This window comes from Denticeps clupeoides, chromosome 2, assembly GCF_900700375.1.
Source record: "Denticeps clupeoides chromosome 2, fDenClu1.1, whole genome shotgun sequence".
In the NCBI taxonomy this organism is placed as follows: Eukaryota; Metazoa; Chordata; class Actinopteri; order Clupeiformes; family Denticipitidae; genus Denticeps; species Denticeps clupeoides.
The window spans coordinates 20443248-20466222 of NC_041708.1; the positions used below are offsets into that span (position 1 = coordinate 20443248).

At 38.4% G+C, this 22975-nt stretch overlaps 1 protein-coding gene and 38 non-coding genes across 40 annotated transcripts; all 39 read right to left on the minus strand.

The window, feature by feature from the left end:
• Positions 1-3674: 3674 nt before the first annotated feature.
• On the minus strand, positions 3675-8542 carry tubb6 (tubulin, beta 6 class V). 2 transcript variants are annotated; one of them, XM_028966468.1, is made up of 6 exons: positions 8407-8542; positions 7554-7648; positions 7192-7300; positions 6558-6668; positions 5773-5953; positions 3675-4799 (listed from the first exon to the last, which is right to left on the minus strand). In XM_028966468.1, the coding sequence occupies exons 2-6, from the start codon at positions 7608-7610 to the stop codon at positions 3911-3913; spliced, it is 1347 nt and encodes a 448-aa protein (XP_028822301.1). In that variant the 5' UTR covers positions 7611-7648; positions 8407-8542; the 3' UTR covers positions 3675-3910. The 2 variants fall into 2 exon arrangements, with proteins under 2 accessions (XP_028822301.1, XP_028822300.1); XM_028966467.1 differs by having other exon boundaries at positions 7554-7744.
• A 1353-nt stretch (positions 8543-9895) lies between these two features.
• trnak-uuu (transfer RNA lysine (anticodon UUU)) lies at positions 9896-9968 on the minus strand. The gene has a single exon. It is a non-coding gene; the product is annotated as a tRNA-Lys (tRNA).
• Positions 9969-10567: 599 nt separating this feature from the next.
• trnak-uuu (transfer RNA lysine (anticodon UUU)) lies at positions 10568-10640 on the minus strand. The gene has a single exon. It is a non-coding gene; the product is annotated as a tRNA-Lys (tRNA).
• A 257-nt stretch (positions 10641-10897) lies between these two features.
• On the minus strand, positions 10898-10970 carry trnam-cau (transfer RNA methionine (anticodon CAU)). Its single transcript has one exon. It is a non-coding gene; the product is annotated as a tRNA-Met (tRNA).
• Positions 10971-11239: 269 nt separating this feature from the next.
• On the minus strand, positions 11240-11312 carry trnak-uuu (transfer RNA lysine (anticodon UUU)). The gene has a single exon. It is a non-coding gene; the product is annotated as a tRNA-Lys (tRNA).
• A 257-nt stretch (positions 11313-11569) lies between these two features.
• trnam-cau (transfer RNA methionine (anticodon CAU)) lies at positions 11570-11642 on the minus strand. The gene has a single exon. It is a non-coding gene; the product is annotated as a tRNA-Met (tRNA).
• Positions 11643-11911: 269 nt separating this feature from the next.
• Positions 11912-11984, minus strand: trnak-uuu (transfer RNA lysine (anticodon UUU)). The gene has a single exon. It is a non-coding gene; the product is annotated as a tRNA-Lys (tRNA).
• A 257-nt stretch (positions 11985-12241) lies between these two features.
• Positions 12242-12314, minus strand: trnam-cau (transfer RNA methionine (anticodon CAU)). The gene has a single exon. It is a non-coding gene; the product is annotated as a tRNA-Met (tRNA).
• Positions 12315-12583: 269 nt separating this feature from the next.
• trnak-uuu (transfer RNA lysine (anticodon UUU)) lies at positions 12584-12656 on the minus strand. Its single transcript has one exon. It is a non-coding gene; the product is annotated as a tRNA-Lys (tRNA).
• Positions 12657-12912: 256 nt separating this feature from the next.
• On the minus strand, positions 12913-12985 carry trnam-cau (transfer RNA methionine (anticodon CAU)). Its single transcript has one exon. It is a non-coding gene; the product is annotated as a tRNA-Met (tRNA).
• Positions 12986-13254: 269 nt separating this feature from the next.
• trnak-uuu (transfer RNA lysine (anticodon UUU)) lies at positions 13255-13327 on the minus strand. The gene has a single exon. It is a non-coding gene; the product is annotated as a tRNA-Lys (tRNA).
• A 258-nt stretch (positions 13328-13585) lies between these two features.
• On the minus strand, positions 13586-13658 carry trnam-cau (transfer RNA methionine (anticodon CAU)). Its single transcript has one exon. It is a non-coding gene; the product is annotated as a tRNA-Met (tRNA).
• A 269-nt stretch (positions 13659-13927) lies between these two features.
• Positions 13928-14000, minus strand: trnak-uuu (transfer RNA lysine (anticodon UUU)). The gene has a single exon. It is a non-coding gene; the product is annotated as a tRNA-Lys (tRNA).
• Positions 14001-14257: 257 nt separating this feature from the next.
• trnam-cau (transfer RNA methionine (anticodon CAU)) lies at positions 14258-14330 on the minus strand. The gene has a single exon. It is a non-coding gene; the product is annotated as a tRNA-Met (tRNA).
• Positions 14331-14600: 270 nt separating this feature from the next.
• On the minus strand, positions 14601-14673 carry trnak-uuu (transfer RNA lysine (anticodon UUU)). The gene has a single exon. It is a non-coding gene; the product is annotated as a tRNA-Lys (tRNA).
• A 256-nt stretch (positions 14674-14929) lies between these two features.
• On the minus strand, positions 14930-15002 carry trnam-cau (transfer RNA methionine (anticodon CAU)). The gene has a single exon. It is a non-coding gene; the product is annotated as a tRNA-Met (tRNA).
• Positions 15003-15271: 269 nt separating this feature from the next.
• Positions 15272-15344, minus strand: trnak-uuu (transfer RNA lysine (anticodon UUU)). Its single transcript has one exon. It is a non-coding gene; the product is annotated as a tRNA-Lys (tRNA).
• A 256-nt stretch (positions 15345-15600) lies between these two features.
• trnam-cau (transfer RNA methionine (anticodon CAU)) lies at positions 15601-15673 on the minus strand. The gene has a single exon. It is a non-coding gene; the product is annotated as a tRNA-Met (tRNA).
• A 269-nt stretch (positions 15674-15942) lies between these two features.
• Positions 15943-16015, minus strand: trnak-uuu (transfer RNA lysine (anticodon UUU)). Its single transcript has one exon. It is a non-coding gene; the product is annotated as a tRNA-Lys (tRNA).
• Positions 16016-16274: 259 nt separating this feature from the next.
• On the minus strand, positions 16275-16347 carry trnam-cau (transfer RNA methionine (anticodon CAU)). Its single transcript has one exon. It is a non-coding gene; the product is annotated as a tRNA-Met (tRNA).
• Positions 16348-16616: 269 nt separating this feature from the next.
• Positions 16617-16689, minus strand: trnak-uuu (transfer RNA lysine (anticodon UUU)). The gene has a single exon. It is a non-coding gene; the product is annotated as a tRNA-Lys (tRNA).
• Positions 16690-16946: 257 nt separating this feature from the next.
• trnam-cau (transfer RNA methionine (anticodon CAU)) lies at positions 16947-17019 on the minus strand. The gene has a single exon. It is a non-coding gene; the product is annotated as a tRNA-Met (tRNA).
• Positions 17020-17288: 269 nt separating this feature from the next.
• Positions 17289-17361, minus strand: trnak-uuu (transfer RNA lysine (anticodon UUU)). Its single transcript has one exon. It is a non-coding gene; the product is annotated as a tRNA-Lys (tRNA).
• Positions 17362-17618: 257 nt separating this feature from the next.
• trnam-cau (transfer RNA methionine (anticodon CAU)) lies at positions 17619-17691 on the minus strand. The gene has a single exon. It is a non-coding gene; the product is annotated as a tRNA-Met (tRNA).
• Positions 17692-17962: 271 nt separating this feature from the next.
• On the minus strand, positions 17963-18035 carry trnak-uuu (transfer RNA lysine (anticodon UUU)). The gene has a single exon. It is a non-coding gene; the product is annotated as a tRNA-Lys (tRNA).
• Positions 18036-18292: 257 nt separating this feature from the next.
• trnam-cau (transfer RNA methionine (anticodon CAU)) lies at positions 18293-18365 on the minus strand. Its single transcript has one exon. It is a non-coding gene; the product is annotated as a tRNA-Met (tRNA).
• Positions 18366-18634: 269 nt separating this feature from the next.
• trnak-uuu (transfer RNA lysine (anticodon UUU)) lies at positions 18635-18707 on the minus strand. Its single transcript has one exon. It is a non-coding gene; the product is annotated as a tRNA-Lys (tRNA).
• Positions 18708-18964: 257 nt separating this feature from the next.
• On the minus strand, positions 18965-19037 carry trnam-cau (transfer RNA methionine (anticodon CAU)). Its single transcript has one exon. It is a non-coding gene; the product is annotated as a tRNA-Met (tRNA).
• A 269-nt stretch (positions 19038-19306) lies between these two features.
• Positions 19307-19379, minus strand: trnak-uuu (transfer RNA lysine (anticodon UUU)). Its single transcript has one exon. It is a non-coding gene; the product is annotated as a tRNA-Lys (tRNA).
• A 256-nt stretch (positions 19380-19635) lies between these two features.
• trnam-cau (transfer RNA methionine (anticodon CAU)) lies at positions 19636-19708 on the minus strand. Its single transcript has one exon. It is a non-coding gene; the product is annotated as a tRNA-Met (tRNA).
• A 269-nt stretch (positions 19709-19977) lies between these two features.
• On the minus strand, positions 19978-20050 carry trnak-uuu (transfer RNA lysine (anticodon UUU)). The gene has a single exon. It is a non-coding gene; the product is annotated as a tRNA-Lys (tRNA).
• A 256-nt stretch (positions 20051-20306) lies between these two features.
• Positions 20307-20379, minus strand: trnam-cau (transfer RNA methionine (anticodon CAU)). Its single transcript has one exon. It is a non-coding gene; the product is annotated as a tRNA-Met (tRNA).
• Positions 20380-20648: 269 nt separating this feature from the next.
• Positions 20649-20721, minus strand: trnak-uuu (transfer RNA lysine (anticodon UUU)). The gene has a single exon. It is a non-coding gene; the product is annotated as a tRNA-Lys (tRNA).
• Positions 20722-20978: 257 nt separating this feature from the next.
• On the minus strand, positions 20979-21051 carry trnam-cau (transfer RNA methionine (anticodon CAU)). The gene has a single exon. It is a non-coding gene; the product is annotated as a tRNA-Met (tRNA).
• A 268-nt stretch (positions 21052-21319) lies between these two features.
• Positions 21320-21392, minus strand: trnak-uuu (transfer RNA lysine (anticodon UUU)). Its single transcript has one exon. It is a non-coding gene; the product is annotated as a tRNA-Lys (tRNA).
• Positions 21393-21649: 257 nt separating this feature from the next.
• trnam-cau (transfer RNA methionine (anticodon CAU)) lies at positions 21650-21722 on the minus strand. Its single transcript has one exon. It is a non-coding gene; the product is annotated as a tRNA-Met (tRNA).
• Positions 21723-21990: 268 nt separating this feature from the next.
• trnak-uuu (transfer RNA lysine (anticodon UUU)) lies at positions 21991-22063 on the minus strand. Its single transcript has one exon. It is a non-coding gene; the product is annotated as a tRNA-Lys (tRNA).
• A 256-nt stretch (positions 22064-22319) lies between these two features.
• Positions 22320-22392, minus strand: trnam-cau (transfer RNA methionine (anticodon CAU)). Its single transcript has one exon. It is a non-coding gene; the product is annotated as a tRNA-Met (tRNA).
• A 268-nt stretch (positions 22393-22660) lies between these two features.
• On the minus strand, positions 22661-22733 carry trnak-uuu (transfer RNA lysine (anticodon UUU)). Its single transcript has one exon. It is a non-coding gene; the product is annotated as a tRNA-Lys (tRNA).
• Positions 22734-22975: the final 242 nt, after the last annotated feature.

A 22975-nucleotide genomic window follows, 5' to 3' on the forward strand; every position in this document is an offset into this window, starting at 1 on the left:
CATAACATAGTGGAGTGATACGGAAGACAATCACAGATCACAAAAGAATCACAGATTCTTTTAATTAAACTTTTAGGGAAAAGTATCTGGTGGGTGAAAACAGTTCACACACATGAAGGCCACAGCAGCTATTGTACCCAAATGCAATAATATTGCAAGGCGAATATCGATCTGTTGGCTTGCCATTAAGCATTGCTGTAAAGTATTGCAAGCATAAGGATTAGTAAAAGATTTAGTGAACTTCAGCATGGTCTTTTGCTTCAAGCTGTGCCTCTACATGATGTGGAGACATTACCTGTACAAAAGCTTATGGTGTGTAAATGGCCAATGGCTAAAAATGATCTAAATATTACATATTCACAGTTTATACTTGTTTAAATAAAACTGAATTTTTCACCCCACTGTAATGTGCTACTGGTCCAGTTGTGTGGTATTTTGGGATGTGTGAGTCAGATATCTGTTCTCTGTCCTACTTCCCTCTCAGCTGACTTGTGCAGCTGCTAGACATTCCCGGCCCAATCCCTCTGAAACTGAACCACCCACCCACTTACTCACCACAGCACACTTCAGTTATACTCTATTCTCTGTAAAATTCCATTCATTCCCAGTCAAACATAATGATGGCAATGGTCTTTATGTTATTTATAAGTTATTTATGTTCATTATTCCTTTTTCCTGTGGTGTTTAAATTAAACAGTGAACCTGCACTTGACAGTAGGGGCGTGGGCCCACTCTGTTCTGCTGAGCTTTGTTGCATTTGTGAATAGCTGTAAATAGTCTAAACTTCCCTCTATTGTTAGCTGCCCAGAGAGGAGAGGAGACCGATTAGCTCAGCAGCTGCTGTGAATGGTGGGAGGTGAGGGAGGTTAGGAGGATTTGCATGTAACGCTGGAATGCTAAAGTTGAATGAACACAGACGGATATGAACAAAGCATCTGGCATGAGGGGGTTGCCTGGTTCCCCCATCACCTGAGCCATGAGGCTTTACTGGGTGAACTTTGGTAAAGTGGCACAATGGGTGTCATCAAATTGTTTAAATGATGTAATACAGGATATTAAGACTGTGAGAATGCATTATTCAGTACACAGAATAATTGCAGTACACTGTTTAAAACTTGTATGTGTTTCAGTGTGAACATGGGCAGAATTTTTTCAAAGTCCCCTTTTTCGCAGTCTGTCCCTCTGAGATTTCTAATTCAATCAGTGATTTTTTTAGAGGCTGATATTGTACATGATAAAAGACACCCGTCAACATCTTCAAAAAGTCAGACTCTGACTGTCTAAGGTCACCAGGGACAAGACAGGGCTTAGCCAATCTACAGTAGGAAAGCAGCTTGGTGAGAAGAGATAAACTGTTGGAGCAATTATTACAAAAAGGTTAATCTTATCTTATTTTATCTTATCTTACAAGATCACTGACAATCTCCCTTGACCTAGGTTTCCATGCAAGATCTTGAGAAGAACATGAGATCTTGACCATGGTGAAGAAATATCCCAGAACTATACTTGGGGAACTGGATCTGAAGAGAGCTGGAACCACAGTAACAAAGGTTACTATCAGTAACATGCTACATCGTCATTGGTTAAAATCCTGCAGGTCTCGAAAGGTCTGCCTGCTTAGCACATGTCCAGGCCCATCTAAAGTTTGCCAGAGACCATCTGGAAGATCCAGAAGAGGATTGAAAGAATGTCATGTGGTCAGATGAGACCAAAATAGAACTCATGTTTGGAGAGAAATGAATGCATCCCGAGAACACCACACCCACTGTGAAGCATGGGGGTGGAAACATTATGCTTTAAGGGTATTTTTCTTCAAAGCAGACAGCACGACTGATCCGTATTAAAGAAAATATGTACCTATGATGAAAATTACTGACCTCTCTCATCTGTGGGACATCTCTCAAGTGGACAACTTACGCAATCGGTGGCTGCCAAATACTTTTTTGCCCAACTCTTTGCCCAACCACCGGAGATGCTAGCTTTTGAATTGAATACTGATTCTGTAAGGTCTCATTCCTCTTTAGCCCACATGACACAGTGTCCATGAGTACCAACAAGAATGTCAATTTTTTACTGAACTGACCATTTAAATCTTGGCCCACATCACATGACAGCATTTCTGGACAATATTCAAACATGGCTTTCTTTTAGAGATTTCTTGTGAGCTTTAGATGGCATTGGCAGATGGCACGTGTCTGGCCAGAATCAGCTGTGTACCTTCACCTTAAGGAAAAGGACACTCATTTTTGGATGAGAATGTTCAAATATTGGACAGAGAAGATAGGTGGTTTGAGATAGGAGCGAGGGAAGCTTTGCATGTGCGAATCAACAAACCCTCACTCAACAGAGGTGGAGGCCTCAGACACAACCTTTCTCCAACCTATTTCGCTGCCCTTTCTTCCATCCCCAGAAAAAAAATCAGGCCCACGTTCACCAGGCTGGCCACATTTAATGACCCGCTTAATGGGGGTAGGAGGAGCTGCCAGGGCGGGGCTGTCACATCTAACCATCCCTGCCTTTTTTCCACGTAACAATCCTATTCACAAGTCCTATAAGGCGGGATTGAGAAACCAACCTGGAGGATAAATTTGTGGGCACAATTCAACTTCCCTCAGATTGACAAAGTTCTGTGGATGCAGAATGAAACGTCTCTACCTTAAAGAAAGAATGTCCTGTTGCCATGACTCAACTTTCAGATGTTTATTGACAGTGGTTTCTGAAAGTATTCCTGGGACCATTTAGTAATGACATCATGAGTGATGCAGTGTTGTGTGAGGGCCCAAAGACCAAAGGCCTTGTACCTAATGAACAGAAATATCTCCAGATCCTCTGAATCTATTTATGTTATGCACTGTTGCAATATGATGTTGAAGAACATTTTCTTTTAATACATTTTCATACATTGGAGAGCCTCTATAAGACAAGCTAATCATGTTATAACCATGTTATATAATTCACATAATTAGTTGCATGAACCAGCTGCAACTTTTTCAGCTCTCTTTCTTTTTCAGCCACTAGTTGCCCCTGTAAAAACATCTTTGGGACCTGTAGTAGGCATCACATTTGAAATGAGTACCATTTCCCAGTTTGAACATTTGTTATGTTATCTATGTTCTGTTGTGAATAAAATATTGGCTCAAGTGATTTGAAAGTATTTTAATTTTAAATGAAATGAAACATCACAACTTCTCCAGAATTTGAGTTGTATGTTTAGTGTAATTATGCTTAAATTCTTTATTAATGAATAATCAGGCTTATACATTTATGACTAAATTGCAATGGTTAGAAAACTTTCAGTGGCTCTTCTTAATATGTGGACTGTGTGGAGTGTTCACACATGCCATGAATTCATTACTTTGTGAATAAAAATGCATAAGATATAAATGCAAAAAGGGATTTGATTATTATTTTTCTACAGAGCAGTCAATGTGTTATTATACAGAACACCCCCTATGCTACATCTATTTTAACTATGGGAAAATTGGCTATGTGAATGAAGGCATTTCTTTATTTCCAGAAAAATGTAAATTGTAGATTGTAAAATGCACCTAGGACAAGCAGATATTTTTTTAGCAGGTCATGCATTGTATATTCATCTCCCTTCATTCTAACAAATATGATAGCATGTCACCTTGGCAAGATCTGGATTTAAAACAGTGGAAATTCCAGTACTGTTTCACAAAGAATGTATTTATTCTGCATCATTTGCTGGGTAGCACTGTTTTAGTTGTAACACAACACATCACTTGGAGATTGAACAGTTCAACACATTGTTTATTTCAGGCATTTTTCTCTTCTGAGACAATGGTCTCCACATTACTACTATTCATAGTGTTAAATATGTGCATCTCAATAAGTGGAAAGACAAAGAAATGAAAAAACAAATTTTCTCTGCTAACATCCTGTTCATTCATTCACCTCCATCCTCATCATCTTCAAAATCCTCATCCCCATCATCCCCATCATTTGCAGTAGCCTCTTGGTACTGCTGGTACTCAGACACCAGATCGTTCATGTTGCTCTCAGCTTCTGTGAACTCCATCTCATCCATTCCCTCACCAGTGAACCAGTGTAGGAATGCCTTGCGTCGGAACATGGCAGAGAACTGCTCAGAGATTCGCTTGAACAGCTCCTGGATAGCCGTGGTATTGCCGATGAAAGTGGAGGCCATTTTAAACCCTCGGGGAGGGATGTCACAAACAACCACTTTGACATTGTTGGGAATCCACTCCACGAAATAGCTGCTGTTCTTGTTCTGGATGGACAGCATTTGCTCATCAACCTCTTTCATGGACATGGGTCCACGGAACACAGTTGCGACAGTGAGGTAGCGGCCATGGCGTGGGTCACAGGCAGCCATCATGTTCTTGGAATCAAACATCTGCTGGGTAAGTTCTGGAACAGTAAGTGCACGGTACTGCTGGCTGCCCCGCGCGGTCAGAGGTGCAAAGCCTGGCATGAAGAAGTGCAGACGGGGGAAGGGCACCATGTTGACAGCCAGCTTGCGGAGATCGGCATTGAGTTGGCCTGGGAAACGGAGGGAGGTGGTGATACCGCTCATGGTGGCAGAGATCAGATGGTTGAGGTCACCATAGGTAGGAGTGTTGAGCTTGAGTGTGCGGAAGCAGATGTCATAGAGAGCCTCATTGTCAATGCAGTAGGTCTCGTCGGTGTTCTCCACCAGCTGGTGAACAGAGAGTGTGGCGTTGTAGGGTTCCACCACTGTGTCTGAGACTTTGGGTGAAGGCATAACACTGAAAGTGTTCATGATGCGGTCTGGGTACTCCTCACGGATCTTACTGGAAGAATAAAGTCAAAATTTACTGATATAAAATTTCAAATATTATTTTCATGGAACTTAACACAACAGGGCACAATTGCTAATTTTAATCAGCAATTTGTCTCTGGTTTTCTTAAATTTGTTGGAAAAAGACTGCTTTAAAATATGAAACACATTAAACTATATTTTTATGTTTTAACTTAACTGCTATGTGTTAACTGCTACATGAACCGCTCTTCTGTTTGTATTATTTAGCACAGGGGTCAGCAACCTGTGGCTCTGGAGCCGCATGCGGCTCTTTCATCCTTATACTGCGGCTCCCAGTGGCTTAAGAAAATAAATAATTATTTAACTGTATTTTATTTTTATCCTTATGTTTTTTATTATGTTTTGAGATTTGAAGATCATTGTAAAATGCAATATGTTTAATTTTTTGTTACTTGAAATATGTGTTACAAATGCCCTATATGCCTTCCGTCCGTCCCGCCCGGCCACCCCCACCAGAGCTGTTAATCAGTTTCTTCAATTAGAGTTGTGTTTCACAATCTGAAGCCTCTTTGGGTGAGTAAAACAACAAAAGTTGTTTGTAATATTTAGTGTTTAATGATTGATAAGTAAGTTGTTGAGATGGCATAGCGCCGCTAAGTTAGGGTGACCCACCCAGCTTTTTAGACATGCCTGGGTGATTAAACATTCGTCAGGTCATTGGCTTGAATACGCATATTCGTGCTAGTAAAAAACTTTCACCCCCCCCCCCCCCCAATCTATCCACACGTGCAATTTTCGCAATCCCCTGCCACCCTGCAACTATTTTCTTTGCAAAAATAAAACATTGCTAGCAACACACTAGCCTAGTACTTTTTAGTACATATTATAAAAGTAAAATAATGTGCAGCTATCTTCATTTTAAATTGCAGCTCCTGGTGTTTTTTTTGTGGAAACCAGGTCTAAATGGCTCTCTGAGTGTTAGCATGTATCAGTAGATATCCCACCTGATCAGTAGGGTGCCCATGCCTGAGCCGGTGCCCCCACCCAGGGAATGCGTGAGCTGGAAACCCTGCAAACAGTCGCAGTGTTCACACTCCTTCCTCACCACATCAAGCACAGAGTCCACCAGTTCAGCCCCCTCTGTGTAGTGGCCTTTGGCCCAGTTGTTACCAGCACCTGTCTGTCCTGCAAGAGCAGCAAAAACAAAGAGGAACCCCGAAAATGAGAAGGGTGAAATCATATCATAAAAGGCCTACTGACACCCTACAGGACTAAATATCATCCAGTCCCACCCCCCAGCATGACAACTGTGTGCCATTTATCATCCAGCTGGAGGGGTCAGGGGCGTCATGCTATAATGGAACTCCTCAAAACTGTGGTAGTTTGTCTGATGCTACAAGGAATATCAAGAAACGATGTGTGTGTGTGTGTGTGTAAGAGAGAGCGACCATCTGTGGAATGCATCTCCATCATTCTGGGTCTGCTGACAAATGTGTGTGTGTGTGTGTGTGTGTGTGTGTGTGTATATACTATATGTGTCTACATACAGTACACTGTTATAGTAGTCACCTGCAAGTCGGCCTCATGCATTCCAGAAGAGCTCTTTTGAGTTATGACTCTGTTCATGTGTTTGACATCCCCAAGACACAATATGCAGTATAAACATATATAAAATACAAAAAAAAGATTGAGGAGTGTCCTTTCTTAGAAGAAGCCTAACCACCATGACTAAGAGGGGAGATAATGTGAGAAATTGTGGTTCTTTCATACTGTTTTGTTACTATAATACCAAAAATGAAGTTGTCTGGTCTGAAGAGCTGTCCAAAAGCTCCGGAGCGCACACTATCCATGGTCCCAGGTTCGAGATCCACCAGGATGGCTCGTGGTACAAATTTATGAACTGCAAGAACATAACACAACAAGGCCGTATGGATTAATGAGTAAGGAACAGGACAAGAGCACTCAAACGCAAAGGGAAACAAGACGGGTGAAATCCCAAGAGAAAAACTTGTAAAGCCCACTTCTGCACCCAAACCTTTTCTAAATCAATCTGAATATCTCATTTTGGATCCTCCCAAACTTCATGATGAGAATGTCAACATAAAGTTGAGGATATCAATGAATCGATCCGTTGTGGCGACCTCTAATTGTAGGAAGAAGAATGAATGAATCCGCTACTGGGTAAACCAGTATATTTGGAGACAATGTACTGATGTCAATACAAACAGATATCTCGAGGAAAAAAACAAGCCTCGCATCTTGCATAATTAGAGATTTTTATTTAATTCCATTAGTCTGAAGACACGATAACACGATGTCTGAGTCAGTCAATCCAAAAACGGAGGAGGGAAGTGCAAATGCCCAAGTATACTCTCTCTCTCTCTCTCTCTCTCTCACACACACACACACACACACCGACTCACAGTGCGCCTCGTTGTAGTACACATTTATCCTCTCCAGCTGCAGAGCTGAGTCTCCGGCGTAGTTACCGGTGGGGTCCACACCATGTTCATCACTGATCACCTCCCAAAACTGTACGGCAACGTGAAGTGATTGTCACATGTGATACACAGCAGCACAGCACATGGTGCACACGGACATGGAAACAAGGCCTGAACATGCTGTTTTAGTCTGCCCCTCCCTAAACAAACGGAACACCAGCGATTTTAAAACTTTGCAGTATTTTTACCACAAGTGGTGATATCTGAAAGTCAAACCACTTGTTTGTAGACTTGATTACACAATGATTAATGAAATGATTAATATGAGATTACAGGCGACACACCTTGGTTCCGATCTGGTTCCCGCACTGTCCGGCTTGAATGTGAACTATCTCTCTCATGGCGGGGACCGGGAGTTACAGAAGAAGAGCAGAAGAAGCTGGACGAAGAAGCCGTGAGCGAAACGTGAGCGGCTGAATGGGAGCGTCTCTCGCTCCTCCCGGACCGGACGGCGTGCGCGCGGATGACGCGGCGTCTGCGAAGCGCGCGCGCGCGCGCACGATGACCAAAACAAGAAGGAGGAGGAGGGAGTCGTATCCATAACTTTACTTTACTTTACTTTGCAAACGCTTTAAACCAAAGCGATTTACAAGATGACCTTATAATGGGGGAAAAAACAGCAAGGCGGGGATGACCCGAAAGTCAACAGTTTGGGAAAAGGAATTATAAAAAGGAAAACTGCTTTAGTCAATCCATTTTTTCCCCTCGTTTATATATTCTTGAGAATTGGGGAAAATGTCTTAACACTTGAAATGATTAATTCAATACGTTTTTAATCCTTGGATTAGAAAAGACACTTGTACCAAACAAGAATTCTTAAATTAAATACAACTTCATACACTATTTTTTTTAGAATATATTTTTGAAGTCCATTAAAAAAATTGTAAGTTGTAAGTTTTTGCGGGTTTTAATCACTTAAACATAACATTATCAACCAATTATAGCTTTAACAGAATGTAAGCAAAAAGAAAATATATAGACACACACGCACACAGCATTTCTTAAATGTCTGGTCGAGGACAAGATTAGAAATTAAGAAAATAAAAAGCAAACCAAAATGTTTCTAGACGGAATGATAAGCCTCTTGTAAATGGCAACAGTGTGGCCACTGAAGAAGAGAGGACAGGCTCTCCTCACCTGAGGCAAATTCCTTCTTCTGATTTTGCAGATCTAAACCTTCCAGTGGTCTTAATGTTCTTGTGCCAAGCAACAAAAATGACTTGCCTCGGGTCATGTGGCAACATGTTCTTCTACAGAACTACAACGGTGCCGAGTCAGGCCACAGAGTGGCTAATTCAAGGACAATTCCCAGTGGGTGGGACTGATGTATGGGGTGTTCAATCATGGCACTGGGTTGCTCATGCACACTGCTACCGCTGCCCCTGCAGATGCACCCTGATGGTGAACAATCGGACAGGGGCTTCATCAGAGAAAATAAGTCTTCAGCAGTCCAACTCCTGTACTTTTTTTTTTTTTTTACAGAATATCAATATGTCCTTGATGTTTTTCTTGGAGGGAAGTGGCTTCTTTGCTGCCCTTCTTGACACCAGGCATCCTCAAAAGTGCACTCACACCTGCCTGCTGCCATTCCTGAGCAATTCAGCGCTGGAGGCACTGCAGCTGAATTATCTTTAGGTCCGGGCACTTGCTGGACTTTCTTGGGCACACTGAAGCATTCTTCACAACACTTGAACCGCTCTCCTTTTTTATGATCCGATAAATGGTTGATTTAGGTGCAATCTTAGTAGCAGGAATATCCTTGCATGTGAAGCCCTTTTTATGCAACACAATGATGACTGCACATTTTGCACTGCATCTCTCTAAAACGAACCACTGTACAACCCTTCATGCTGTGTGTATGTGTGTGTAAATTCCTTGTAACTGTGTGTACGTGCATTGACTAAATATGCCTGCCTCTGCGAATTGACCGTCCTCCATGTTTGTATTGTATAATGTTATGCTCTTACTATTGTTGTGTACTAAAATCACCTTGTCTACTTATAAATACTCACAGCAGGAAATTATGGTTGGCAATCTTTATTCCAGTTTAGAGACAATGAAAACCCCAAGTTGTCATACCCAGGGGGTCATGAAGCCTGTCACTTAGCGGTCAGTTAAAAAAAGGAAAGGTGCCTAGACAACAGCCAATTAGCAGTATTGTATCTGTGTCACCAGAACTGATCAATGAAGGCAGGGGCAAGAGGAGACCTTCGGCTTCATTGCGTGTTGGGCTTTTTGATTGATCATGTTGGACAGGCTGCCATGTACTTGGTGATGTTGCCCAGGGTGTCCAGCCAGGAAGTCATGGTGGCCCCATTGCAGTACTCATGACGCGCTACCTACTGCGCTAACAAGCCTGGCTTTCAAGTCTGGATCTTTGTAAACTGAGAATTACATGTTATACCCTTGATCACAAAGATGAAAAGCTTTTCAATTTCTGTGAGAAAACAGATGTGTAAAGAAAAGAAAAAAATTCACAACAAAAGATATTAAACCACACATTTTACTCAACGAAACATTGGAGATGAAATGTGCTGCTTTAAAAAATAAAATAAATTGGCAAAAAGTTTCACTGTTGTAAATAATGGCAGCAATTCTTTATGTACTTAGTAGTAAATATACAATTCTCCTGAACAGGGAATTGAACCCTGGACCTTCAGATTAAAAGTCTGATGCTCTACCGACTGAGCTATCAAGGCTCTTGCAAGGAAATTCTTTTGACCTTCTAAAGCACTTTTAATTAAAGGCTGTTGACATTTTGTGCCTGAACCATCTTATATTCAACCTTTGCACTTATTAGGGAAGAGTAGCTTATGGTCATAGGAATGAAACATGATGCAAAACAGTATTTAAACAATGACCTGTGTGAAGATCAAACTCATGACCAGTTCAGCAAATTTGCTGATTTTTGACCAGCTAAAGTACTTTCAGATTTAGGCTAAAAATATTATCTTGTTGCCCGGTGTGAGGATCGAACTCTCAACCTTCAAATTATGAGACTGACGTGCTTCCTACTGCGCTAACAAGGGTTGCTTTTAAGCCTGCATCTTCGTAAACTGAGAATTACATGTTTTACCCTTGATCACAAAGATGAAAAGCTTTTCAATTTCTGTGAGAAAACAGATGTGTAAAGAAAAGAAAAAATGTCACAACAAAAGATATTAAATCATACATTTTAATCAACGAAACTTTGGAGATGAAATGTGCTGCTTTAAAAAAAATAATAAATTGGCAAAAAGTTTGACTATTGTAAATAATGGCAGCAATTCTTTATGTACTTAGAAGTAAATATACAATTCGCCTGAACAGGGACTTGAACCCTGGACCCTCAGATTAAAAGTCTGATGCTCTACCGACTGAGCTATCCAGGCTCTTACAAAGAAATTCTTTTGACCTTCTAAAGCACTTTTAATTAAATGCTGTTGAAATTTTGAGCCTGAACCATCTTATATTCAACCTTTGCACTTATTAGGGAAGAGTAGCTTATGGTCACAGGAATGAAACATGATGCAAAACAGGATTTAAACAATGACCTGTGTGAAGATCAAACTCTTGACCAGTTCAGCAAATTTGCTGATTTTTGACCAGCTAAAGTACTTTCAGATTTAGGCTAAAAATATTGTGTTCTTGCCCTGTGTGAGGATCGAACTCACGACCCTCAGATTATGAGACTGACGCGCTACCTACTGCGCTAACAAGGCTGGCTTTCAAGTCTGGATCTTTGTAAACTGAAAATTACATGTTTTACCCTTGATCACAAAGATGAAGAGCTTTTCAATTTCTGTGTGAAACCAGATGTGTAAAGATAATAAAAAATGGCACAACAAAAGATATTAAATCATACATTTTAATCAACGAAACTTTGGAGATGAAATGTGCTGCTTTAACAAAAATAATAAGTTGGCAAAAAGTTTGACTATTGTAAATAATGGCAGCAATTCTTTATGTACTTAGTAGTAAATCAACAATTCGCCTGAACAGGGACTTGAACCCTGGACCCTCAGATTAAAAGTGTGATGCTCTACCGACTGAGCTATCCAGGCTCTTACAAAGAAATTCTTTTGACCTTCTAAAGCACTTTTAATTAAATGCTGTTGACATTTTGAGCCTGAACCATCTTATATTCAACCTTTGCACTTATTAGGGAAGAGTAGCTTATGGTCATAGGAATGAAACATGATGCAAAACAGGATTTAAACAATGACCTGTGTGAAGATCAAACTCTTGACCAGTTAAGCAAATTTGCTGATTTTTGACCAGCTAAACTACTTTCAGATTTAGGCTAAAAATATTGTGTTCTTGCCCTGTGTGAGGATCGAACTCACGACCTTCAGATTATGAGACTGACGCGCTACCTACTGCGCTAACAAGGCTGGCTTTCAAGTCTGGATCTTTGTAAACTGAGAATTACATGTTATACCCTTGATCACAAAGCTGAAAAGCTTTTCAATTACTGTGAGAAAACAGATGTGTAAAGAAAAGAAAAAATGGCACAACAAAAGATATTAAATCATACATTTTAATCAACGAAACTTTGGAGATGAAATGTGCTGCTTTAAAAAAAATTATAAATTGGCAAAAAGTTTGACTATTGTAAATAATGGCAGCAATTCTTTATGTACTTAGAAGTAAACATACAATTCGCCTGAACAGGGACTTGAACCCTGGACCCTCAGATTAAAAGTCTGATGCTCTACCGACTGAGCTATCCAGGCTCTTACAAAGGAGTTCTTTTGACCTTCTAAAGCACTTTTAATTAAATGCTGTTGACATTTTGAGCCTGAACCATCTTATATTCAACCTTTGCACTTATTAGGGAAGAGTATCTTATGGTCATAGGAATGAAACATGATGCAAAACAGGATTTAAACAATGACCTGTGTGAAGATCAAACTCTTGACCAGTTCAGCAAATTTGCTGATTTTTGACCAGCTAAAGTACTTTCAGATTTAGGCTAAAAAAATTGTGTCCTTGCCCTGTGTGAGGATCGAACTCACGACCTTCAGATTATGAGACTGACGCGCTACCTACTGCGCTAACAAGGCTGGCTTTCAAGTCTGGATCTTTGTAAACTGAGAATTACATGTTATACCCTTGATCACAAAGCTGAAAAGCTTTTCAATTTCTGTCAGAAAACAGATGTGTAAAGAAAAGAAAAAATGGCACAACAAAAGATATTAAATCATACATTTTAATCAACGAAACTTTGGAGATGAAATGTGCTGCTTTAAAAAAAATTATAAATTGGCAAAAAGTTTGACTATTGTAAATAATGGCAGGAATTCTTTATGTACTTAGAAGTAAATCAACAATTCTCCGGAACAGGGACTTGAACCCTGGACCCTCAGATTAAAAGTCTGATGCTCTACCGACTGAGCTATCCAGGCTCTTACAAAGGAGTTCGTTTGAACTTCTAAAGCACTTTTAATTAAATGCTGTTGACATTTTGAGCCTGAACCATCTTATATTCAACCTTTGCACTTATTAGGGAAGAGTAGCTTATGGTCATAGGAATGAAACATGATGCAAAACAGGATTTAAACAATGACCTGTGTGAAGATCAAACTCATGACCAGTTCAGCAAATTTGCTGATTTTGACCAGCTAAAGTACTTTCAGATTTAGGCTAAAAATATTGTGTTCTTGCCCTGTGTGAGGATCGAACTCACGACCTTCAGATTATGAGACTGACGCGCTACCTACTGCGCTAACAAGGCTGGCTTTCAAGTCTGGATCTTTGTAAACTGAGAATTACATGTTATACCCTTGATCACAAAGCTGAAAAGCTTTTCAATTTCTGTGAGAAAACAGATGTGTAAAGAAAAGAAAAAATGTCACAACAAAAGATATTAAATCATACATTTTAATCAACGAAACTTTGGAGATGAAATGTGCTGCTTTAAAAAAAATTATAAATTGGCAAAAAGTTTGACTATTGTAAATAATGGCAGCAATTCTTTATGTACTTAGAAGTAAATATACAGTTCGCCTGAACAGGGACTTGAACCCTGGACCCTCAGATTAAAAGTCTGATGCTCTACCGACTGAGCTATCCAGGCTCTTACAAAGGAGTTCTTTTGAACTTCTAAAGCACTTTTAATTAAATGCTGTTGACATTTTGAGCCTGAACCATCTTATATTCAACCTTTGCACTTATTAGGGAAGAGTAGCTTATGGTCATAGGAATGAAACATGATGCAAAACAGGATTTAAACAATGACCTGTGTGAAGATCAAACTCTTGACCAGTTCAGCAAATTTGCTGATTTTTGACCAGCTAAAGTACTTTCAGATTTAGGCTAAAAAAAATCGTGCCCTTGCCCTGTGTGAGGATCGAACTCACGACCTTCAGATTATGAGACTGACGCGCTACCTACTGCGCTAACAAGGCTGGCTTTTAAGGCTGCATCTTCGTAAACTGAGAATTACATGTTTTACCCTTGATCACAAAGATGAAGAGCTTTTCAATTTCTGTGTGAAACCAGATGTGTAAAGATAATAAAAAATGGCACAACAAAAGATATTAAATCATACATTTTAATCAACGAAACTTTGGAGATGAAATGTGCTGCTTTAAAAAAAATAATAAATTGGCAAAAAGATTGACTATTGTAAATAATGGCAGGAATTCTTTATGTACTTAGTAGTAAATCAACAATTCACCTGAACAGGGACTTGAACCCTGGACCCTCAGATTAAAAGTCTGATGCTCTACCGACTGAGCTATCCAGGCTCTTACAAAGGAGTTCTTTTGAACTTCTAAAGCACTTTTAATTAAATGCTGTTGACATTTTGAGCCTAAACCATCTTATATTCAACCTTTGCACTTAATAGGGAAGAGTAGCTTATGGTCATAGGAATAAAACATGATGCAAAACAGGATTTAAACAATGACCTGTGTGAAGATCAAACTCTTGACCAGTTCAGCAAATTTGCTGATTTTTGACCAGCTAAAGTACTTTCAGATTTAGGCTAAGAAAATTGTGTCCTTGCCCTGTGTGAGGATCGAACTCACGACCTTCAGATTATGAGACTGACGCGCTACCTACTGCGCTAACAAGGCTTGCTTTTAAGGATGCATCTTCGTAAACTGAGAGTTACATGTTTTACCCTTGATCACAAAGATGAAGAGCTTTTCAATTTCTGTGTGAAACCAGATGTGTAAAGATAATAAAAAATGGCACAACAAAAGATATTAAATCATACATTTTAATCAACGAAACTTTGGAGATGAAATGTGCTGCTTTAAAAAAAAATAATAAATTGGCAAAAAGTTTGACTATTGTAAATAATGGCAGCAATTCTTTATGTACTTAGAAGTAAATAAACAATTCGCCTGAACAGGGACTTGAACCCTGGACCCTCAGATTAAAAGTCTGATGCTCTAACGACTGAGCTATCCAGGCTCTTACAAATAAATTCTTTTGACCTTCTAAAGCACTTTTAATTAAATGCTTTTGACATTTTGAGCCTGAACCATCTTATATTCAACCTTTGCACTTATTAGGGAAGAGAAGCTTATGGTCATAGGAATGAAACATGATGCAAAACAGGATTTAAACAATGACCTGTGTGAAGATCAAACTCATGACCAGTTCAGCAAATTTGCTGATTTTGACCAGCTAAAGTACTTTCAGATTTAGGCTAAAAATATTGTGTTCTTGCCCTGTGTGAGGATCGAACTCACGACCTTCAGATTATGAGACTGACGCGCTACCTACTGCGCTAACAAGGCTGGCTTTCAAGTCTGGATCTTTGTAAACTGAGAATTACATGTTATACCCTTGATCACAAAGCTGAAAAGCTTTTCAATTTCTGTGAGAAAACAGATGTGTAAAGAAAAGAAAAAATGGCACAACAAAAGATATTAAATCATACATTTTAATCAACGAAACTTTGGAGATGAAATGTGCTGCTTTAAAAAAAATTATAAATTGGCAAAAAGTTTGACTATTGTAAATAATGGCAGCAATTCTTTATGTACTTAGAAGTAAATATACAATTCGCCTGAACAGGGACTTGAACCCTGGACCCTCAGATTAAAAGTCTGATGCTCTACCGACTGAGCTATCCAGGCTCTTACAAAGGAGTTCTTTTGACCTTCTAAAGCACTTTTAATTAAATGCTGTTGACATTTTGAGCCTGAACCATCTTATATTCAACCTTTGCACTTATTAGGGAAGAGTATCTTATGGTCATAGGAATGAAACATGATGCAAAACAGGATTTAAACAATGACCTGTGTGAAGATCAAACTCTTGACCAGTTCAGCAAATTTGCTGATTTTTGACCAGCTAAAGTACTTTCAGATTTAGGCTAAAATATTGTGTTCATGCCCTGTGTGAGGATCGAACTCACGACCTTCAGATTATGAGACTGACGCGCTACCTACTGCGCTAACAAGGCTGGCTTTCAAGTCTGGATCTTTGTAAACTGAGAATTACATGTTATACCCTTGATCACAAAGCTGAAAAGCTTTTCAATTTCTGTGAGAAAACAGATGTGTAAAGAAAAGAAAAAATGGCACAACAAAAGATATTAAATCATACATTTTAATCAACGAAACTTTGGAGATGAAATGTGCTGCTTTAAAAAAAATTATAAATTGGCAAAAAGTTTGACTATTGTAAATAATGGCAGCAATTCTTTATGTACTTAGAAGTAAATCAACAATTCGCCTGAACAGGGACTTGAACCCTGGACCCTCAGATTAAAAGTCTGATGCTCTACCGACTGAGCTATCCAGGCTCTTACAAAGGAGTTCTTTTGAACTTCTAAAGCACTTTTAATTAAATGCTGTTGACATTTTGAGCCTGAACCATCTTATATTCAACCTTTGCACTTATTAGGGAAGAGTAGCTTATGGTCATAGGAATGAAACATGATGCAAAACAGGATTTAAACAATGACCTGTGTGAAGATCAAACTCATGACCAGTTCAGCAAATTTGCTGATTTTTGACCAGCTAAAGTACTTTCAGATTTAGGCTAAAAAAAATTTGTGTCCTTGCCCTGTGTGAGGATCGAACTCACGACCTTCAGATTATGAGACTGACGCGCTACCTACTGCGCTAACAAGGCTGGCCTTTAAGGCTGCATCTTCGTAAACTGAGAATTACATGTTTTACCCTTGATCACAAAGATGAAGAGCTTTTCAATTTCTGTGTGAAACCAGATGTGTAAAGATAATAAAAAATGGCACAACAAAAGATATTAAATCATACATTTTAATCAACGAAACTTTGGAGATGAAATGTGCTGCTTTAAAAAAAATAATAAATTGGCAAAAAGTTTGACTATTGTAAATAATGGCAGGAATTCTTTATGTACTTAGTAGTAAATCAACAATTCGCCTGAACAGGGACTTGAACCCTGGACCCTCAGATTAAAAGTCTGATGCTCTACCGACTGAGCTATCCAGGCTCTTACAAAGGAGTTCTTTTGAACTTCTAAAGCACTTTTAATTAAATGCTGTTGACATTTTGAGCCTAAACCATCTTATATTCAACCTTTGCACTTATTAGGGAAGAGTAGCTTATGGTCATAGGAATGAAACATGATGCAAAACAGGATTTAAACAATGACCTGTGTGAAGATCAAACTCTTGACCAGTTCAGCAAATTTGCTGATTTTTGACCAGCTAAAGTACTTTCAGATTTAGGCTAAAAATATTGTGTTCTTGCCCTGTGTGAGGATCGAACTCACGACCTTCAGATTATGAGACTGACGCGCTACCTACTGCGCTAACAAGGCTGGCTTTCAAGTCTGGATCTTTGTAAACTGAGAATTACATGTTATACCCTTGATCACAAAGCTGAAAAGCTTTTCAATTTCTGTGAGAAAACAGATGTGTAAAGAAAAGAAAAAATGGCACAACAAAAGATATTAAATCATACATTTTAATCAACGAAACTTTGGAGATGAAATGTGCTGCTTTAAAAAAAATTATAAATTGGCAAAAAGTTTGACTATTGTAAATAATGGCAGCAATTCTTTATGTACTTAGTAGTAAATATACAATTCGCCTGAACAGGGACTTGAACCCTGGACCCTCAGATTAAAAGTCTGATGCTCTACCGACTGAGCTATCCAGGCTCTTACAAAGGAGTTCTTTTGAACTTCTAAAGCACTTTTAATTAAATGCTGTTGACATTTTGAGCCTGAACCATCTTATATTCAACCTTTGCACTTATTAGGGAAGAGTAGCTTATGGTCATAGGAATGAAACATGATGCAAAACAGGATTTAAACAATGACCTGTGTGAAGATCAAACTCTTGACCAGTTCAGCAAATTTGCTGATTTTTGACCAGCTAAAGTACTTTCAGATTTAGGCTAAAAAAATTGTGTCCTTGCGCTGTATGAGGATCGAACTCACGACCTTCAGATTATGAGACTGACGCGCTACCTACTGCGCTAACAAGGCTGGCTTTCAAGTCTGGATCTTTGTAAACTGAGAATTACATGTTATACCCTTGATCACAAAGCTGAAAAGCTTTTCAATTTCTGTGAGAAAACAGATGTGTAAAGAAAAGAAAAAATGGCACAACAAAAGATATTAAATCATACATTTTAATCAACGAAACTTTGGAGATGAAATGTGCTGCTTTAAAAAAAATTATAAATTGGCAAAAAGTTTGACTATTGTAAATAATGGCAGCAATTCTTTATGTACTTAGTAAGTAAAACATACAATTCGCCTGAACAGGGACTTGAACCCTGGACCCTCAGATTAAAAGTCTGATGCTCTACCGACTGAGCTATCCAGGCTCTTACAAAGGAGTTCTTTTGACCTTCTAAAGCACTTTTAATTAAATGCTGTTGACATTTTGAGCCTGAACCATCTTATATTCAACCTTTGCACTTATTAGGGAAGAGTATCTTATGGTCATAGGAATGAAACATGATGCAAAACAGGATTTAAACAATGACCTGTGTGAAGATCAAACTCTTGACCAGTTCAGCAAATTTGCTGATTTTTGACCAGCTAAAGTACTTTCAGATTTAGGCTAAAAATATTGTGTTCTTGCCCTGTGTGAGGATCGAACTCACGACCTTCAGATTATGAGACTGACGCGCTACCTACTGCGCTAACAAGGCTGGCCTTTAAGTCTGGATCTTCGTAAACTGAGAATTACATGTTTTACCCTTGATCACAAAGATGAAGAGCTTTTCAATTTCTGTGTGAAACCAGATGTGTAAAGATAATAAAAAATGGCACAACAAAAGATATTAAATCATACATTTTAATCAACGAAACTTTGGAGATGAAATGTGCTGCTTTAAAAAAAATTATAAATTGGCAAAAAGTTTGACTATTGTAAATAATGGCAGCAATTCTTTATGTACTTAGTAGTAAATAAACAATTCGCCTGAACAGGGACTTGAACCCTGGACCCTCAGATTAAAAGTCTGATGCTCTACCGACTGAGCTATCCAGGCTCTTACAAAGGAGTTCTTTTGACCTTCTAAAGCACTTTTAATTAAATGCTGTTGACATTTTGAGCCTGAACCATCTTATATTCAACCTTTGCACTTATTAGGGAAGAGTAGCTTATGGTCATAGGAATGAAACATGATGCAAAACAGGATTTAAACAATGACCTGTGTGAAGATCAAACTCATGACCAGTTCAGCAAATTTGCTGATTTTTGACCAGCTAAAGTACTTTCAGATTTAGGCTAAAAATATTGTGTTCTTGCCCTGTGTGAGGATCGAACTCACGACCTTCAGATTATGAGACTGACGCGCTACCTACTGCGCTAACAAGGCTTGCTTTTAAGGCTGGATCTTCGTAAACTGAGAATTACATGTTATACCCTTGATCACAAAGATGAAGAGCTTTTCAATTTCTGTGTGAAACCAGATGTGTAAAGATAATAAAAAATGGCACAACAAAAGATATTAAATCATACATTTTAATCAACGAAACTTTGGAGATGAAATGTGCTGCTTTAAAAAAAATTATAAATTGGCAAAAAGTTTGACTATTGTAAATAATGGCAGCAATTCTTTATGTACTTAGTAGTAAATCAACAATTCGCCTGAACAGGGACTTGAACCCTGGACCCTCAGATTAAAAGTCTGATGCTCTACCGACTGAGCTATCCAGGCTCTTACAAAGAAGTTCTTTTGACCTTCTAAAGCACTTTTAATTAAATGCTGTTGACATTTTGAGCCTGAACCATCTTATATTCAACCTTTGCACTTATTAGGGAAGAGTAGCTTATGGTCATAGGAATGAAACATGATGCAAAACAGGATTTAAACAATGACCTGTGTGAAGATCAAACTCATGACCAGTTCAGCAAATTTGCTGATTTTGACCAGCTAAAGTACTTTCAGATTTAGGCTAAAAATATTGTGTTCTTGCCCTGTGTGAGGATCGAACTCACGACCTTCAGATTATGAGACTGACGCGCTACCTACTGCGCTAACAAGGCTGGCTTTCAAGTCTGGATCTTTGTAAACTGAGAATTACATGTTATACCCTTGATCACAAAGCATAAAAGCTTTTCAATTTCTGTGAGAAAGCAGATGTGTAAAGAAAAGAAAAAATGGCACAACAAAAGATATTAAATCATACATTTTAATCAACGAAACTTTGGAGATGAAATGTGCTGCTTTAAAAAAAATTATAAATTGGCAAAAAGTTTGACTATTGTAAATAATGGCAGCAATTCTTTATGTACTTAGAAGTAAATATACAATTCGCCTGAACAGGGACTTGAACCCTGGACCCTCAGATTAAAAGTCTGATGCTCTACCGACTGAGCTATCCAGGCTCTTACAAAGGAGTTCTTTTGAACTTCTAAAGCACTTTTAATTAAATGCTGTTGACATTTTGAGCCTGAACCATCTTATATTCAACCTTTGCACTTATTAGGGAAGAGTAGCTTATGGTCATAGGAATGAAACATGATGCAAAACAGGATTTAAACAATGACCTGTGTGAAGATCAAACTCTTGACCAGTTCAGCAAATTTGCTGATTTTGACCAGCTAAAGTACTTTCAGATTTAGACTAAAAATATTGTGTCCTTGCCCTGTGTGAGGATCGAACTCATGACCTTCAGATTATGAGACTGACGCGCTACCTACTGGCCTAACAAGGCTTGCTTTTAAGGCTGGATCTTCGTAAACTGAGAATTACATGTTTTACCCATAATCACAAAGATGAAGAGCTTTTCAATTTCTGTGTGAAACCAGATGTGTAAAGATAATAAAAAATGGCACAACAAAAGATATTAAATCATACATTTTAATCAACGAAACTTTGGAGATGAAATGTGCTGCTTTAAAAAAAATAATAAATTGGCAAAAAGTTTGACTATTGTAAATAATGGCAGCAATTCTTTATGTACTTAGTAGTAAATCAACAATTCGCCTGAACAGGGACTTGAACCCTGGACCCTCAGATTAAAAGTCTGATGCTCTACCGACTGAGCTATCCAGGCTCTTACAAAGGAGTTCTTTTGACCTTCTAAAGCACTTTTAATTAAATGCTGTTGACATTTTGAGCCTGAACCATCTTATATTCAACCTTTGCACTTATTAGGGAAGAGTAGCTTATGGTCATAGGAATGAAACATGATGCAAAACAGGATTTAAACAATGACCTGTGTGAAGATCAAACTCTTGACCAGTTCAGCAAATTTGCTGATTTTTGACCAGCTAAAGTACTTTCAGATTTAGGCTAAAAATATTGTGTCCTTGCCCTGTGTGAGGATCGAACTCACGACCTTCAGATTATGAGACTGACGCGCTACCTACTGCGCTAACAAGGCTTGCTTTTAAGGCTGGATCTTCGTAAACTGAGAATTACATGTTTTACCCTTGATCACAAAGATGAAGAGCTTTTCAATTTCTGTGTGAAACCAGATGTGTAAAGATAATAAAAAATGGCACAACAAAAGATATTAAATCATACATTTTAATCAACGAAACTTTGGAGATGAAATGTGCTGCTTTAAAAAAATTATAAATTGGCAAAAAGTTTGACTATTGTAAATAATGGCAGCAATTCTTTATGTACTTAGAAGTAAATATACAATTCGCCTGAACAGGGACTTGAACCCTGGACCCTCAGATTAAAAGTCTGATGCTCTACCGACTGAGCTATCCAGGCTCTTACAAAGGAGTTCTTTTGACCTTCTAAAGCACTTTTAATTAAATGCTGTTGACATTTTGAGCCTGAACCATCTTATATTCAACCTTTGCACTTATTAGGGAAGAGTAGCTTATGGTCATAGGAATGAAACATGATGCAAAACAGGATTTAAACAATGACCTGTGTGAAGATCAAACTCTTGACCAGTTCAGCAAATTTGCTGATTTTTGACCAGCTAAAGTACTTTCAGATTTAGGCTAAAAATATTGTGTCCTTGCCCTGTGTGAGGATCGAACTCACGACCTTCAGATTATGAGACTGACGCGCTACCTACTGCGCTAACAAGGCTGGCTTTAAGTCTGGATCTTCGTAAACTGAGAATTACATGTTTTACCCTTGATCACAAAGATGAAGAGCTTTTCAATTTCTGTGTGAAACCAGATGTGTAAAGATAATAAAAAATGGCACAACAAAAGATATTAAATCATACATTTTAATCAACGAAACTTTGGAGATGAAATGTGCTGCTTTAAAAAAAATTATAAATTGGCAAAAAGTTTGACTATTGTAAATAATGGCAGCAATTCTTTATGTACTTAGTAGTAAATCAACAATTCGCCTGAACAGGGACTTGAACCCTGGACCCTCAGATTAAAAGTCTGATGCTCTACCGACTGAGCTATCCAGGCTCTTACAAAGGAGTTCTTTTGAACTTCTAAAGCACTTTTAATTAAATGCTGTTGACATTTTGAGCCTGAACCATCTTATATTCAACCTTTGCACTTATTAGGGAAGAGTAGCTTATGGTCATAGGAATGAAACATGATGCAAAACAGGATTTAAACAATGACCTGTGTGAAGATCAAACTCATGACCAGTTCAGCAAATTTGCTGATTTTGACCAGCTAAAGTACTTTCAGATTTAGGCTAAAAATATTGTGTTCTTGCCCTGTGTGAGGATCGAACTCACGACCTTCAGATTATGAGACTGACGCGCTACCTACTGCGCTAACAAGGCTTGCTTTAAGGCTGGATCTTCGTAAACTGAGAATTACATGTTTTACCCTTGATCACAAAGATGAAGAGCTTTTCAATTTCTGTGTGAAACCAGATGTGTAAAGATAATAAAAAATGGCACAACAAAAGATATTAAATCATACATTTTAATCAACGAAACTTTGGAGATGAAATGTGCTGCTTTAAAAAAAATTATAAATTGGCAAAAAGTTTGACTATTGTAAATAATGGCAGCAATTCTTTATGTACTTAGAAGTAAATCAACAATTCGCCTGAACAGGGACTTGAACCCTGGACCCTCAGATTAAAAGTCTGATGCTCTACCGACTGAGCTATCCAGGCTCTTACAAAGGAGTTCTTTTGAACTTCTAAAGCACTTTTAGCACTAAAGGACAATTTCTGTGTGAAACCAGATGTGTAAAGAAAAGAAAAATGTCACAACAAAAGATATTAAATCATACATTTTAATCAACAAACTTTGGAATGAAATGTGCTGCTTTAAAAAAAATTTAAAATGGCAAAAAGTTTTGACTATAGTAATAATGGCAGCAATTCTTTATGTACTTAGAAGTAAATATACAATT

What these genes read in the sequence shown, in the direction of transcription:
- tubb6 (XM_028966468.1), bottom strand. Translation starts at nt 7,610, where the DNA reads ATGAGAGAGATAGTTCACATTCAAGCCGGACAGTGCGGGAACCAGATC. An exon ending in GTACTACAACGAGGCGCACT is followed by an intron (nt 6,669 to 7,191) that starts GTGAGTCGGTGT and finishes ATGTTCTTGCAG; the next exon opens with TTCATAAATTTGTACCACGA. An exon ending in ATGGGCACCCTACTGATCAG is followed by an intron (nt 4,800 to 5,772) that starts GTGGGATATCTA and finishes TTATTCTTCCAG; the next exon opens with TAAGATCCGTGAGGAGTACC.